Below are 13498 nucleotides of genomic sequence, written 5' to 3'. Positions count from 1 at the left end.
TCAATTAAACAAAGTCACAAGACAACTTTGATGTCATTGGGAAAGGTACAAATGATGATGACGATGTACACAGGCCCTGCATAAAGACCCTACTGCATAATGGTGAACATGGATGCATTCACACTATACAACGCACTGAATATTCTACCTCTGCAATAAAATCAATTCCGAGCAGCAGAACAGGATCTTTCGAGATTAAGTAGCTCCCATAAATTGTATCAGACTGCTCACTGTGACCTGTATACCATTTTCCAGATATAATGGAAAATGGTAACCAATCTTGCAGAGTTCCTCATCCTTCTGTCCAGTTACTAAAACACAGTAGGAAAATTATTTTCTCCCCATTCCCATCCTCTCTTAATACTGTTATTTCACAAAGCAGTCATGCAGACAAGAACATTAATCACAGGGCACATAAAAGAAAACTGAAAGCGTCTCACATGTTCCTTATTCAGGTTCTTTACTCTTCTAAGAAAACGAAACTCTGGAAACTTAGGAACTACACTCACAAAACCAAAAAACTCTGTACTTAGAGAGCCAGCGGGCTCTTTAAAGCTACCCTAGGGCTTACCAGACATAAAAGGCAGGTGCACAGCTTTGGTAAGCCACTGCTCCTGGTTAGGAAAAGCACCTCCAGTAAGCAAAGCCCCCACACCCTTCATCACAGCAGCTCCCCTACCTCACTCTGCTTAAATAAACCCTGAGTAAACACGGACTCCAGAAAGACTCCTAGAGACACCATAACCGGCTTCTCCTCTTACCGCCAGGGATGAGGAAGGGCAAAGCAGACCAAGCCCTAGCACCGCTGCGCCCGACACGGCGCGGAGAGCCGCAGCACACGCAGAAAGCAGCCGCTCCCCTCCCCCCAAGGCCTTTTCCCTGTGGGCAGGAGGGAGCACACAGGCCTCCCGGCTGCGCGGGAGGCGGCCGCCCCTCGGAAAGCGACAGGGGGTACGCCGCTGCCGCCCCACGCGAGCCGCCCCTCAGGCCTGGCGCCACGCGAGGCGGGAAGGGGCCCCACCACGGGCCGCAGCGAGCCTAACCGGGACAGGCGGCCGCCAACAGCCGCAGCGCCCCCCGGTACCGACGCAGGGGGGAAACGAAAGGCCGCGGAAGATCAGCTGGCGGGCCCCGGCCGGGGCCCACCGCTGGCAGCACTCACCTCTCTGGGGGAAGGGGCGGCGGCCTGCACAGAGGCGACATACCGCTCCACTTCGGGCTTCGTACGCCTCATCATGGCGCCGCGGCAGGGGCCGCGCCCGGCTTCGCTCCAGGCGGAACACCTTCTCCACCGGCCTTCCGTGCGGCGCCTTCAGAGGGGAAAGGAAAGAGGAAACGACGGAGGGACGCGGCGGCGGCGGCACGTTACGCAAGTTCCCGCGCAACCGTACAGGGCGGTCGGCTCCAGCGAGTGCGCAAGAGCCGCCCCACACCCTCCCCCTTCGCTCGGCGCTTCCCATCATCAACGGCCGCAGGCGAGGGCGGGGCATCGGCGGGTACCGCTCTCTGCGCGTGCGCCGGTTCTGCGCACGCGCCCCTGGGGATGAGGGAAGGAGCGCGCAGCCGCAGCGGGGTGGGGGTGTAGGTGCTCACGTTGCTGCGGGGTAATCCCGGCGCTGGGGGGTGGTGGTGGTGGTGCAGGCTTCTCTCCTCCCCTCCCCCGGCTGAAGGGGCCGGCCCGGTGAGGCGATGGTAGATCCTCTCCTCGCCCCCCGCGAGGCCGTTGGCCGGAGCCAGCCTCGGGTGAGGGCTGCGGGGCTCCCGAGCGGCCTGGCATGGCCGAGCGAGGCCGGAGTAAGGGCACGGCTTAACGGCTGCCAGGCCCCTTGGAAGCCAGGCTGCCTCGTATCCCGCTAAATTTTAACAGGCAACTGATCTTTACTCCGTTGTTACTAGACCAGCTTCCATTCGTGCATGGGCCTTAGCTGTCAGAGCAAGTCTTCGTGTGTGTGGAGCCATGCTTTAGTAATTTCTTACCTAAAACTGTATCTTGTGGCTCACAACAACTATAGATTTAATCCATGAGCATGGGCCTTGTTGCTGAGACCCAGTGCTCTAGAAAATGAGTTTCCAAATATTGTAGCAGCTTTGTTGAGAAACCTTATTTTACAGGTACTGTGAATAGTATAATTAAACTCTTTGTTATCATCCTAAAGTACAGCTGGGAACATGGATCAGAAGATTATGAGATCAGCAGCCTTCAAGACAGGAGAAATTTGTAAGTTGCAGCTCTAAGACTTTGGTGATGCTGAGCACCGGCAGGTGTGTCCCATGGTGTAATTCCCAGCTGGCAGCCTCTGATTCTGCTCACTGGAATTGCCCATCTCGTGTCTCTTCTGCCAGTTCAGGCACCGTGGTCAAAATGAGGTCACTGGGCTCTGTCTCTAGAGCAGTGTCATTAAAAATTTGTCCCATTCTCATCTGAAGCAACCCATTGACAGCCATACGATTCCTGCTACACCCGACATCCCTAAAGCTCTTCCCATCTTTGCCAGAAAAATAAAACATAACCTGACTTGTTCCTGTAAGGAGACTGGCACCATCCATGTAACACCCTGGCTGAAAGAATTAACCCTCTTCTATTATTTGCTCTGTCCATGGTGATTATTATTTAGATGTTGGGTTTAATTCCCTAAGAAAGAGGATTCTTTTTTCTCTGTACTTTTTTGAATGGCGTGTCTACAACTCGAGTTACCAAATAATTTGTCAGCACCTGCCAGACTCAGTAATGTGTTTGTGCTAGTGCAGAGGAGAACACTAAGAGTTGGCTCAGTTGGGTCACAGGAGGAAATTTCTTCAGCTGATGAGGAGGCATGGGAAATTGCCTTCATACAGACAAGGTCCAGTGCCTTGACACTGGTCACCGTCTCTTGTCCATCCCTGTGGAAGAGGCACCCACCAGTGGTCACAGCACCAGGAAGGCAGCTCACCCGGCAGGACAATCCCTGCAACCTGACTGCGCAGCTTGGCTCACTACCTATCCATTGGAACAGAGCACAGGGCTTGCCACTGCCAGCGGCAGAAACGCTCTAGGCTCATCTTCTTTTCCCTACAGCTATGGCTGTTGGGATTTCTGAAGTGTTCCCTGCTGTTAGTCTAAGGAGGGGCTTCACAGGGAATCTCTTGCCTACACGTGGTTGATCCCACGCAGCAGAAAGGGGCAAAGCTTCCGAGTCATCCATTCCCACATCCCAGGCTCACAGCCTTCTTGGAGAGACCTAGTAGGGGTCATGGGTAGAAAAACAATAATAAACTCTGCCTCTTTCAGGAAAGTATGTCCAGCTATGAAAAATATTTGTAATACTGGCAAGCCAGGAAGTGAGCCTCAACACCAGACCTGTAATTGTCTGGGCTGTCTAATTGCTAGCTTGCTCCCTGGCTCTGTTTTGCAACTGCTTTTAATTAGTCTTCATAACAATGTCCAGGGGTATTAGTTCAATGACGGTTCACTCCAAAGACAGGTCCCCAAAGAGCAGTGTGGATTTGAGGATCCTGGCACTTGAGATAGGACTGCAATAATAATAATAAAAAAATCACCATGAGGGTGACTAAGTACTGGAACATAGTGCCCACAAAAGTCTGTGAAATGTCCTTCCGTGGAGATACAGCTTGGCTGAGCAAGACCCTCGGTACTGATCCAACTTTGAAGTTAGACCTGCTTTGAGCAGATGGTTGGGCTAGCTGACCTCTAGCAGTCCCTTCTAATGAACATTATTCCATGATTCATCAGGCTTTGAACCCTCAAGTACCCTCAGATGCTCTAGGCGCTACATCGCGGTGTCTCAGATACGCACGCTCGTGTTCATGAAATAGAAACCTGAACTGTAGCATGGCGTTCCCCATCAGGAACTTGGAAACAGAAAAAACTAAACAGCCCGTGTTAGGGTCACTGGGTTACAGCAGAGTCAAGAGGAGACCCGTGGCCACACAGTGCAAACAAGGCCACTGTGTCGTGGATGGATGTAACCCCAAGCAATGTGGATGTGAGCCAGCTCTTGCCGTTTAGCCTCAGGGTTAGGGACCCTTCCCGACTCCTCAGGCGGTAAGGCTGTGCATATATAGGCTGAAGGAACAGGTCAGTGTAATGTGAAAAACCTAGAACCAGAAGTGAGTCACAATTTAAAGGAAGCATTGCTGAGTATGGTCTACTGAATCCATGGCACAGTCTAAAATCCCAACAGGGCTACCATGCTAGTTATGTAAATGGTTCTTGGGGACATTTTAAGCTTTTCTAGTCTTGAACACAGGACTGCATTCAGTTACTGAACTGTTATGGCATTCAATAACTAGCATAAAACAGTCAAAAATACCCTACTAAACTGGAAGTTTGGGGTGACAGTTTCATTACAGTGAAAGGAGGAGAGAAAAGATTGATCAGAAGGTGTACATTTTCAACTCAAACAAGCTATTTTCTTTAGGAAAACCCAGTGACTGTGCCAATTCAGAAAATATCCAAACTGTGGTTTCTTTCATGAACCTAAGAGCTACAGTGGGATATTTAGGAAAGGCATATCTCCTTCAAATCAGGATAATACGGAAGTATTGACATACAGCCACAGGTAAAAGCACAGGGATCCAAGAGAGCGTACTTGCTTTCCCGCACTTCTCAAGCAGTCATTTAAGAGAGGTGATACAAGGTTTAATAACATAGCCTTTATTGATGACACCGTAAAGCAGATGTTTTAAAGCAACTAATTTTTCATAAACAGGAAAGAAAATTTTACTTCCTATGATGTAATTACCTAAAATCTGTTTAAGTCACTAATATAAAAAAAAGTTAAAAAATGTTTGCATACTTCATAATGTAGTACCATCAAGAAGTCCTAAGTAACTGTATTTTCTATAAGAAAGGGAAAAATAAAACAGATTTGCATTGTCAGAAGTATAAACCATATAAGGAATTATGGTGATATAACAAATTGTGATGATTTGTTAGCTCAGTTCTTGAGGATGGCTAAAGAAATAGATCCTAGCAGGATCAAACCTTGTGTATTTACACTCATAGGTGTAAAAGTAATATTGCCAGTTAATTGAAATACACATTTTCAGTATTGTTCTGAAAATTAACAAAGTCTAGAAGCTAAATTTTCTCAGGTGTTCACATCTGAAATAAAATACTTCTCACATCCTGTATAATTAAGGCAAAGTATGTTATCTTTTGAAAATACCTTGTATATAGTTTCTGCATAAAAATATGAAATAAAAAATAAAACTATATCTATTTAATGGAACACTGTTATGTATGGTCCAGCAGAATAAGGCACAAAAAGTAAATAGAATGCAAAAGCATATATAAAAGTTAATGTGTTATTTTGAGTGGAATATAGCAAAATTCAAGTAGTTTTGAGTATGCTCATTTCTTGCAATAGGAATATATATTTTAGATAGGTATTTCATGCTAAGCCCAATGTACAAAGATTCATCATGTAAGCATAATCTATCAGAAGTAGGTCATTTGTACAGTGACTGTATTTCAAAACAAGATACTTTTCAAACCATCTGAAACAAGGCTCCTTTAATGAGAGGACTTCGCTTGAAATCCAAGCGTGTATTTTTCCATGAGGTGAAGTATGGTGGTTTCTTGCTCAAGTCACTTGACTTGGGCAAGTTTTGTGTGCATGCTTTATTTGAAGGTTAATACTTTCATTAATATAAATGATAATACATGCCCCTAAAGTTGGACACATTTGCACAGTTGTTTTTGCAGGTATTCACAAGCAAATTTCCGCAGAGATCGCTGTGCAGAATGGGCCATTTGCATCAGTTCAACTCATTATCAGGATTGGAAACCTTTCAGGTGAGCTGGTATTTAATTTAGTCTGTAATTATGGTCTGTTTATCAATAAATAAGCATACATGTACATGTATAAAGACCAGAGAATCTTAAGATATTTCAATTTGATAGAAGGCATACATCATAATTTGTCTGACTGCAGCCTCAAAGCAGCCCTCCCCCCCCGCCCCCAAGTAATACATAGAAGATTTTCACAAAGGAAGGGCAGATGAAATCTTTACTTCCTTCCCAAAGTTTCAGCTAGTTTCTTCAGTCTTTTCTTCAACTCTAGAGGAAACTTTTCGTAACATTTTTTGCAGACAGGCTTCATATCAAACTCAACAAATTTATTCCTAAAACGACAAAGCAAAAACCAGACAAAGTTTTAGCAGCAGGGATAGTGAAAAAAACAAATTTAAAAAGTATACTAATAAACATGCACAGGCAAAAAATTAGAGCTGCAATTTATTTATATATATATGAAGTTACTTTCACAAGGTTATACACTGTAGGCAGTAATTACAGTACTCCGTTGAGTGAGTTATGCAGTTTTTACCCCAATGTCCATATTTGTTAACCATATCATTTAAAAAGCCTTTCAAACCTAACTGCAGAGCTAGAGAGACTAAACATAAGATAACAGAATAAGAAATTAATATTTCAAGTTGCAGTTCTGTGAAAAATATTTTGGTTTTGATTGCCATAAATTCATGCAAAAACTTAAAATACAAGCATCCTTAGCACTGACCAAAGAAGAAAGGAGCAGAGGTGGTGGTGAGAAGGAAAAAAAAGTTTACAAACAGATTGGCTTTTTCTTTTTCTGCTTCTCTTTATCCTTTGCTTCACGTTCCCGTTTGGCAAGTCGTCGCTTAAATTCATCTGGCATTTTCTCATAACAGTGTTTGCAGACAGGTTTTAGATCAATTTCAACAAACTTATCCCTTTAGAGTTAAACACAGAAAAAATAAAGGACAGAAAAGGAGAAGAGTTAAGAAGACTAACCGAAGGAAGACCTGAACAGACAGCTGGAACAGATGTAAATTAGTAAGTGGAGCAAAAGGAAGAAAGATGCACAGATTTTCTCAATGCTGCTTATATGTTTTTCATACTGTAACAGTTACACGACAGCAACATCTACACTTTGAAGATAACTGCTGATAGGTTTTGAAGGCATCAGACTTATCGATAAACTTACTTGAGTGTTAACTTCGTGTTGCAAGTTGAACAAGCGAAACAGTTCACGCACCATGCCTTATTCAATGCAGACACAACTAAGGCGATGGGAAAAAAAAAAAGAAATCATTAGCATTATAGGGGAAAAAAAAGTATTAGGAAAATTTGAAGCTCACACGTTCACGAGGCATGAAGAACAGTCATTTGATTCTTGTATCAAGCATTAAGGACAGTAACAATAACGTGGCAAGACTAGGAAGGCACATGTGAGTGTAGTGTAGCAGGACTGTGAAGCATCGATAGAGCTGTCTGTGAGGGTACGTACAAATGTCTTCATCAGTTTAACCTATTTCTGCCTCCTGTTGCCTGCTTCCACCTCATCTCATAGCATGCTGAGCTCAGGCAACTGTTTTATGAGGCTGTGTTTCCAACTTTATCATGAGACTTTTTCTGCTGAAAAGCAATCCAGCAAGAAGTTTATGTTTTCATTCGGTTTCATTTCTCAGCTCCTGCTCAGGCTGCAATGCCATCAACAGTAGCGCTTGCCCGGCCAAAGAAAGTAACGTGAAGCCAGCAGTCAGGACACTGCTAGTAAATCAGCACTACCAAGGTGAAAAAACTGATGGACTCATGGGATACATTACTTGATCAAGACAAACTTGGATATATTTTTATTCTTTGCTTTGGAGAGAAAGTAACTATTTTCTCTTTGTTCTGTATCTCAATCTGTTTTCTGTTCTTCCTCTCTTTCAATATACTTTCCTTTTTCGCTTTGCCAAAATTCGCTTCTCTTCTTAATCTAAGTTGGAGGATGCAGGGCAATGGTTTTCTCATAAAACAGCATTTTGTCAGCAACAAACAGGACCAGAGCATTGTTATGCAGAACTTTTTTTCCTGTACTGTGGGGCAAGCACATCCACAGAAGCATAGTTATTCCACCGTTTGCCAAAATAATACAAGTCAGATGAAAGTCTTCACTCCCAAGCAACCTCTGGAATACAGTCATAGACACTCTTGTGAAAAACTGCTGCCACAGATGTTTGCTTTGCCAGAGAGACAGACAGAGAGAGAACAATATTGGATACTCAATCTGTCACAGCAGCATCAAATTTGTGTGCAGAAATGAAAGGAGAAATGTAATTGAAGACGCACACTGAAAATAAAGAAATTACTGTATTACGCTATATTCCGTTCAGTTCAGAGACCAAAATATGGGTGTCAGATTCTATGGTGAAAGGTTAGAAACGTGCGGAGATGTAGTTATCAGACAAGGCTGAATTTATTCATTCACCTCAAGTTCTAGTTCTGCTCATTCTAGTACGATTTTACTGAAGGACACTGTTTACTCCAAAGTGTTTTGGATTGTTGTTCTGCAGGTATAGTCCAGTCCTGAAAACACGGGGAAAGCACCCCTCTGGAATGTAGGTCTCACCCTATAGTTACATGACTATAAACTAATTTATGTATCTTTTTACATACTAGAGGCTTCCTCCCACTTTGCTAATGGCTTTGGCTTAGGTGAGGCTAACACTGGTATTATAGAATTTACTTCAGGCAGGGGTAAATAGGCACATAATAATGTTGCATTATTTCAAGTAGAATAATTTGCTTTTTGGCATATTATCATAGCTGGTTGTCCAAAACATTTCCCCCCCCCCCCAAAAAAAAACCCCAAACTTAAAACATTTGCTTCCAGTTCTGCCTTTATAGGACACATTTTTCCAAATACTATCTTTCCTGGCTTTGTGACATTATCATCAGCCTAGATTTTCAAAAGACAGGTGCCTGTGATAGATAGGCAAGTATCTCTAGGAACCAACTGAAATAATGGAAACTAGGCACTTAAAAAAATCCCTTAGAGTACCCACCCACATCTTTCAATATCTAAATACTTTTTCAAATTTGGCTCATGATCCCTAAATGTGTTTGAGGAGATGCCTGTGTGGTCATCCTCGCCCTTGCATGTGTTCTTTGCATGTTACTAAAGGGTATCCGCTTGATCACAGTTCTCTTCAGTCACTGGGGGATCTTCCACACCATCATGAAATACTTGCTGTAAGGTTTTCTTACCATTTATTCTCTGACTAATCAGCTCTAACCTAATTTCTGGCTGGTTTTGTTTTAATGAGAACAATCAAAGATTCAACGGGGGGCTGCTTTCCCCTTACTTCCACTTTTAAAGAGAACTTCCATCAGAAAGGAACATTAAGGAAACAGAAAAGCGCTTACCGTCTCCTTCAATCACACGGTTGCAATGGAAACAAACATCACCGAATAGCTGAAGAGGAAAGAGAAGTAACGAATTTTTAATGTAATGATTTTATTGAGGGTAACTTCTCAAACTAACAAAATAACTATATTTCAGCTGATGGGCACAATAGCTTTCCTATTTATTTCAGTAAAATAAAGAGAATGCTAGCAAGTCTGGTCTGGTTTTCCAAGTATGTTTTGCATCATGTCATCACAAAAAGTCTATTATTATAAAAATATAATTAAATCTATAAATATAAAAGTTAATATTATAACTTAAAAATATATAATTTATAATAAATTATTTAGAATATTTTTATATAAATATATAAATATAAAAGTCTAATATTATAAAGATGAAAACATTTGTTTACATCTGTTTGATCCTCTGTAAATAAGATTTTGTCTTGTTTTAACATTTCTCTAATCCTGAACATTTGAAATACAGCAGTTGGTGTCATATACACGTAGTTACTAATCAGCCAATTTAACATTTGGACTTACATGCATCACTAGAACAACATATGGCTGTTTCTGGCAAAAACTGTAAGGAAATGTTATTTTTATTAAAAAAAAAAAAAACAGGAAAAATTTAGGCCAAAAATTCTTCATGCTATTTCCAGGCTTAACATTTGTCCATAATATAACAATCAAGAAATGCCCCCAAATAAACATATTTTTTCCAACTGTAGTTAACCTAGTAAAAGACATCCACGCTACATACAGCTCCTGTCTGGTGGATGTACGTGCCCATCATGGCTGCAACACTATTACTACTAATGTCATGGCATTTATTGTCCTCAAGTACGCCAGCAACATTTCCATCATCTGCCCTTCATTGCTGACAAATTAAGAATCAATCTGTAATTAGCAGATGCCTTACAACTCCCAAACGTAACCCCTACTCTTGTACTTATACAAGCGAAGAGGTGGACGTGACATAACGCAGATGGCTGCCAAATAAAAAAGGTCCGTCTATACATTGTGGTGCTGGACTACACAATCAAGGGAGTGTGGAGACAGATGGTACCATGGTATATAACTCCTATATAAATGCAAATGGTCACTAGGTGGTGTCCTCTAACAAATTTAGTCTTCGCAGTCTTCAGCAACCTCATGAATGAGCTGAGTGATGCGGTGTATGTTAACACAGTCATCTTAGAGTAGCAGCTGTAGGGAAAACCACGCTACTCACTAAGGCCTTGTCTTAAACCGCAGCTACCGAGTGGCAAATCTTCTTTAACTTCTTGGAAAAGATTGGGTGTCATTAGGTGCTCTGATCTCACAGACATATAAAAACTTATAACAGCTCTACCTAAGTACCACTAAGCTTGAAGAACAACTGGATACTCATTGCCCCAGCTAGACTTTGTGAAATACCTGCAGTTTTCTTTCTCAATACAAGACCGATGTATAGAGAAACCCGTATAAATGAACTGCAACAAAACATCTGCTACTTGGCATTACACCCACAGGTGCCAAAAAGAAACCAGAAGAATGTCCATGCTTTTCCATCTCTAGCTAATAAAACTGATTTGTGAGTTTACCAATTAACACCATTGTTAAATATATGCAGCCTTACCTGGTTGTAGTGGGTTTCACAATATGCTAAGCCTTTTCTCTCGTAATGACGATGACCCAGGAATGGCTTTTCACATTTTGCACAAACAAAATGCTACAAAGAAAAAGACATTTTTATTTTTATTTTTTTTTATTACTTGGAAGTAATGGTATTTTTTCTGGAAAGCAAACCAACTAAGCTCAGTACTGAACATAACTTAAGTCTACTGAGCTAGCTGTGCCATCTTGAAAAGGAGAGTTAAAACTTTTTTGTTTCTACATTTAGACCACTAAAATAAAGTTCCTTTCAATATCTTCAACATTTCGATCCAAAAGTTTAAAAAAAAAATGAAGCAAAGAGATTCTGATATGTTATCAATGAACAGAATGAAGAGATATTAAATAATGTGCACCATCATTACACTTTTGCGAAGAAAGCATTTGCTTGGGATTTTGAAAACAACAAAAGGAATAAACTGTTTATCTTCCTAACTTAAATGGAAAATGTGGAACTAAATCTTGTACATGACCTTGAAATATGAACTCTACGTGGAAGGTAACTATGGGAGACATAAGGGTATTGTGATGCTCAGTAATATTATGGATGCCACAGAATTTTACTGCCTTTCCACATGTACCACTTTGCACTCTGACATTTTCTTTTGTAAGGACCTCACAGTGCTTCCTTTGATTACTGATTTTAGTTTCACAGTCATAGCTCTCTATAAGGTAGGAAGTAACTCCTATTTCACAGTGGAAGACCAGCCACAAGAAGGTTGAAGATGGGATTAGGAGAATGCATTTACTAATCATTGCTGCATACTTTGCTAATCCTTTCATTGAAATTGATCAGCAAAATCCCAGATAAGTATGTTAATGTTTACATTTGTAAAAGACAATGTGTCATCTGATGTTTACCTCCACATGCCATTGTTTGCCCATAGCATTCACCACACGGCCTTCAATTGGTCTTCTACATGCCCCACAGATGGGGACACCCATTTTGTCATGGCAGGGTAAGCAGTATAATTCTCCCTTCAACTCACGAGCATCAGCTGTAAGTTCCTTCCTGTTCAAAAGTGAATGAATTGAGAGCATGAATAAAGGCACTGAACAATGTCAACTCGTGAGAGTTTCTGAAAAGAAAAAAATAATTTTTAGCATTTGTTTTAGAACTTGTTTTCGTACTACTGTAATGCAGCAGTATCAAATACGACATAGTTTAACATAGTTCAAGACTAATCACAGTAAACTGAGAACAAGCTGCTAAGCGAGATGATATACTAAGTCCCTCTGAAAGCAGCCACTGAGCTATTGTCTTTCTGCTTTCTGGCTATGTAGCACAAATGTGTGTGTGCAAGCTGTACACAGGTTTGGTTTATATTCTGGCATTCTTATCACCAGTTTATTTTAGATTTGCGTAACTGAAAGTAAAATGTGGTCTCCTGTTGTATCAAACTTCGGAGAAAGAAAACTACGGACCCACAGGAGCTAGCGAAGTTTATTCATTGCCAACTGCAGAATCTCATATACTCTACTTTTTAGTAATTTGCATGGTTAGAGTACCGACAACAGCTAAACTTTAAATGTGACTGTACTCACTAATGCTCTCAACTGGTTGCCACTGACACAATACTACATGTTGTTATTCAAATCAGCCTTTGCTATGGCACTGAAACGATAGTTTCCTTTGCACCAGAAATAAACAACAAATAATCCATGCTCTATCCTGCAATGCCCTCTAATCTCTGCATCAGTGCAGGATGTAGAAGTGTGCAGCTACGGGTACTACAATCACAAAAGCTGGTAAGATGAGGTGGGAGAAAGCTTCTAAGAAAAAGATAGTCTTTGGAAGGAGTGAACAAAGTTTGCATGCCACTCAACCAAAAAGAAATAACATAGGCCAGATGGTAATACAAGCAGCCAACACGACCACTTTTCTTCCTCTCGGTAGCAGAATAACAAGCTATCATATCACTGCTACAGGAACCGTTATCTGTGTCCACACGTCATATTTTGTAAGGTACCACCTTGTCCCGCAGAGTCCAACCTTTCTTTACTCCCCGACACGTCAGCTGTTGTTTGAACTCAAGGTCCAACTCCACCATCCCAGAAGCAGTAACACACATCTGGCCGCAAGGTGCCCAAACCCCACCCCTCTTGCCAGTTGTACAGGACAGGTTTTCACTTTAAGATATAAATCGATGAAGCAAATAAAGCCAGCATTTTCCAGTTGTCCTTTACAGAACTCAAGTTACCCGCAGTTTGCACAGTTGAAATGATCAGGGTGATAAGGATCATTTTTGAATATGAGCGGTTGTTCATCGATAATGGCATGACACTTCTGGCAGACGTATTTTCCCAGGCCTCTGGCTTTTTCCCTGTTATGGCAAGGACGGCAGAGATGTCTGAAACCGTTAAAAAAAGAAGTAAGTACTGGTACCAGGTACTACAGTGCAAAATATAAACCAAAAGTGTATTAGAACCTCATTTCAATCAGCCTTTTTTGGAGAGAAGGCAGTCTTTAAAACAATTCCCTGGTTAGGCAAACCAAGTTCAGAAGAGGGAGGGCTATCATTTTTTTCTGTCACCACAGGGATATAATTTCTTCAGCTCATTTGAGTTTAAGCTGTCTTGAAATACAGAAAACAACGTTTGTGATAGATTCTCATTGCTGAATGCGTTACTCTCAAAATCTTAAAAATTTAGATTGGAAGCTGCATGACCACACAGGTCCTAATT

General features: G+C 41.7%; 2 protein-coding genes across 15 annotated transcripts in view; both read right to left on the bottom strand.

Annotated features, from left to right (window-relative positions):
* RGPD4 (RANBP2 like and GRIP domain containing 4) overlaps positions 1-1459 on the bottom strand; it is a 33791-nt gene extending 32332 nt beyond the window's left edge. For both annotated transcript variants that reach the window (XM_054817592.1, XM_054817600.1), the window contains exon 1: positions 1163-1459. In XM_054817592.1, coding sequence (XP_054673567.1) covers positions 1163-1237 — 75 coding nt within the window. In that variant the 5' untranslated portion in view covers positions 1238-1459. The remainder of the gene's footprint in view (positions 1-1162) is intronic.
* A 3174-nt stretch (positions 1460-4633) lies between these two features.
* The window catches only part of LIMS1 (LIM zinc finger domain containing 1), an 82236-nt gene continuing 73371 nt past the window's right edge, over positions 4634-13498 (bottom strand). For 8 of the 13 annotated variants that reach the window (XM_054811476.1, XM_054812607.1, XM_054812780.1 and 5 more), the window contains exons 5-10: positions 13015-13164; positions 11675-11825; positions 10779-10871; positions 9176-9224; positions 6969-7044; positions 6521-6714 (exon numbers count right to left, since the gene is read on the bottom strand). In XM_054811476.1, the coding sequence (XP_054667451.1) occupies positions 6567-6714; positions 6969-7044; positions 9176-9224; positions 10779-10871; positions 11675-11825; positions 13015-13164 (667 nt within the window). In that variant the 3' untranslated portion in view covers positions 6521-6566. Of the gene's footprint in view, positions 6127-6520; positions 6715-6968; positions 7045-9175; positions 9225-10778; positions 10872-11674; positions 11826-13014; positions 13165-13498 lie in introns of those variants that run through there. The other 5 variants (XM_054812043.1, XM_054812696.1, XM_054808897.1 and 2 more) reach the window with 2 other exon arrangements.

This window comes from Grus americana, chromosome 1 (genome assembly GCF_028858705.1).
Source record: "Grus americana isolate bGruAme1 chromosome 1, bGruAme1.mat, whole genome shotgun sequence".
Taxonomy (NCBI): domain Eukaryota; kingdom Metazoa; phylum Chordata; class Aves; order Gruiformes; family Gruidae; genus Grus; species Grus americana.
This window is presented reverse-complemented; position numbering and strand designations above follow the sequence as displayed.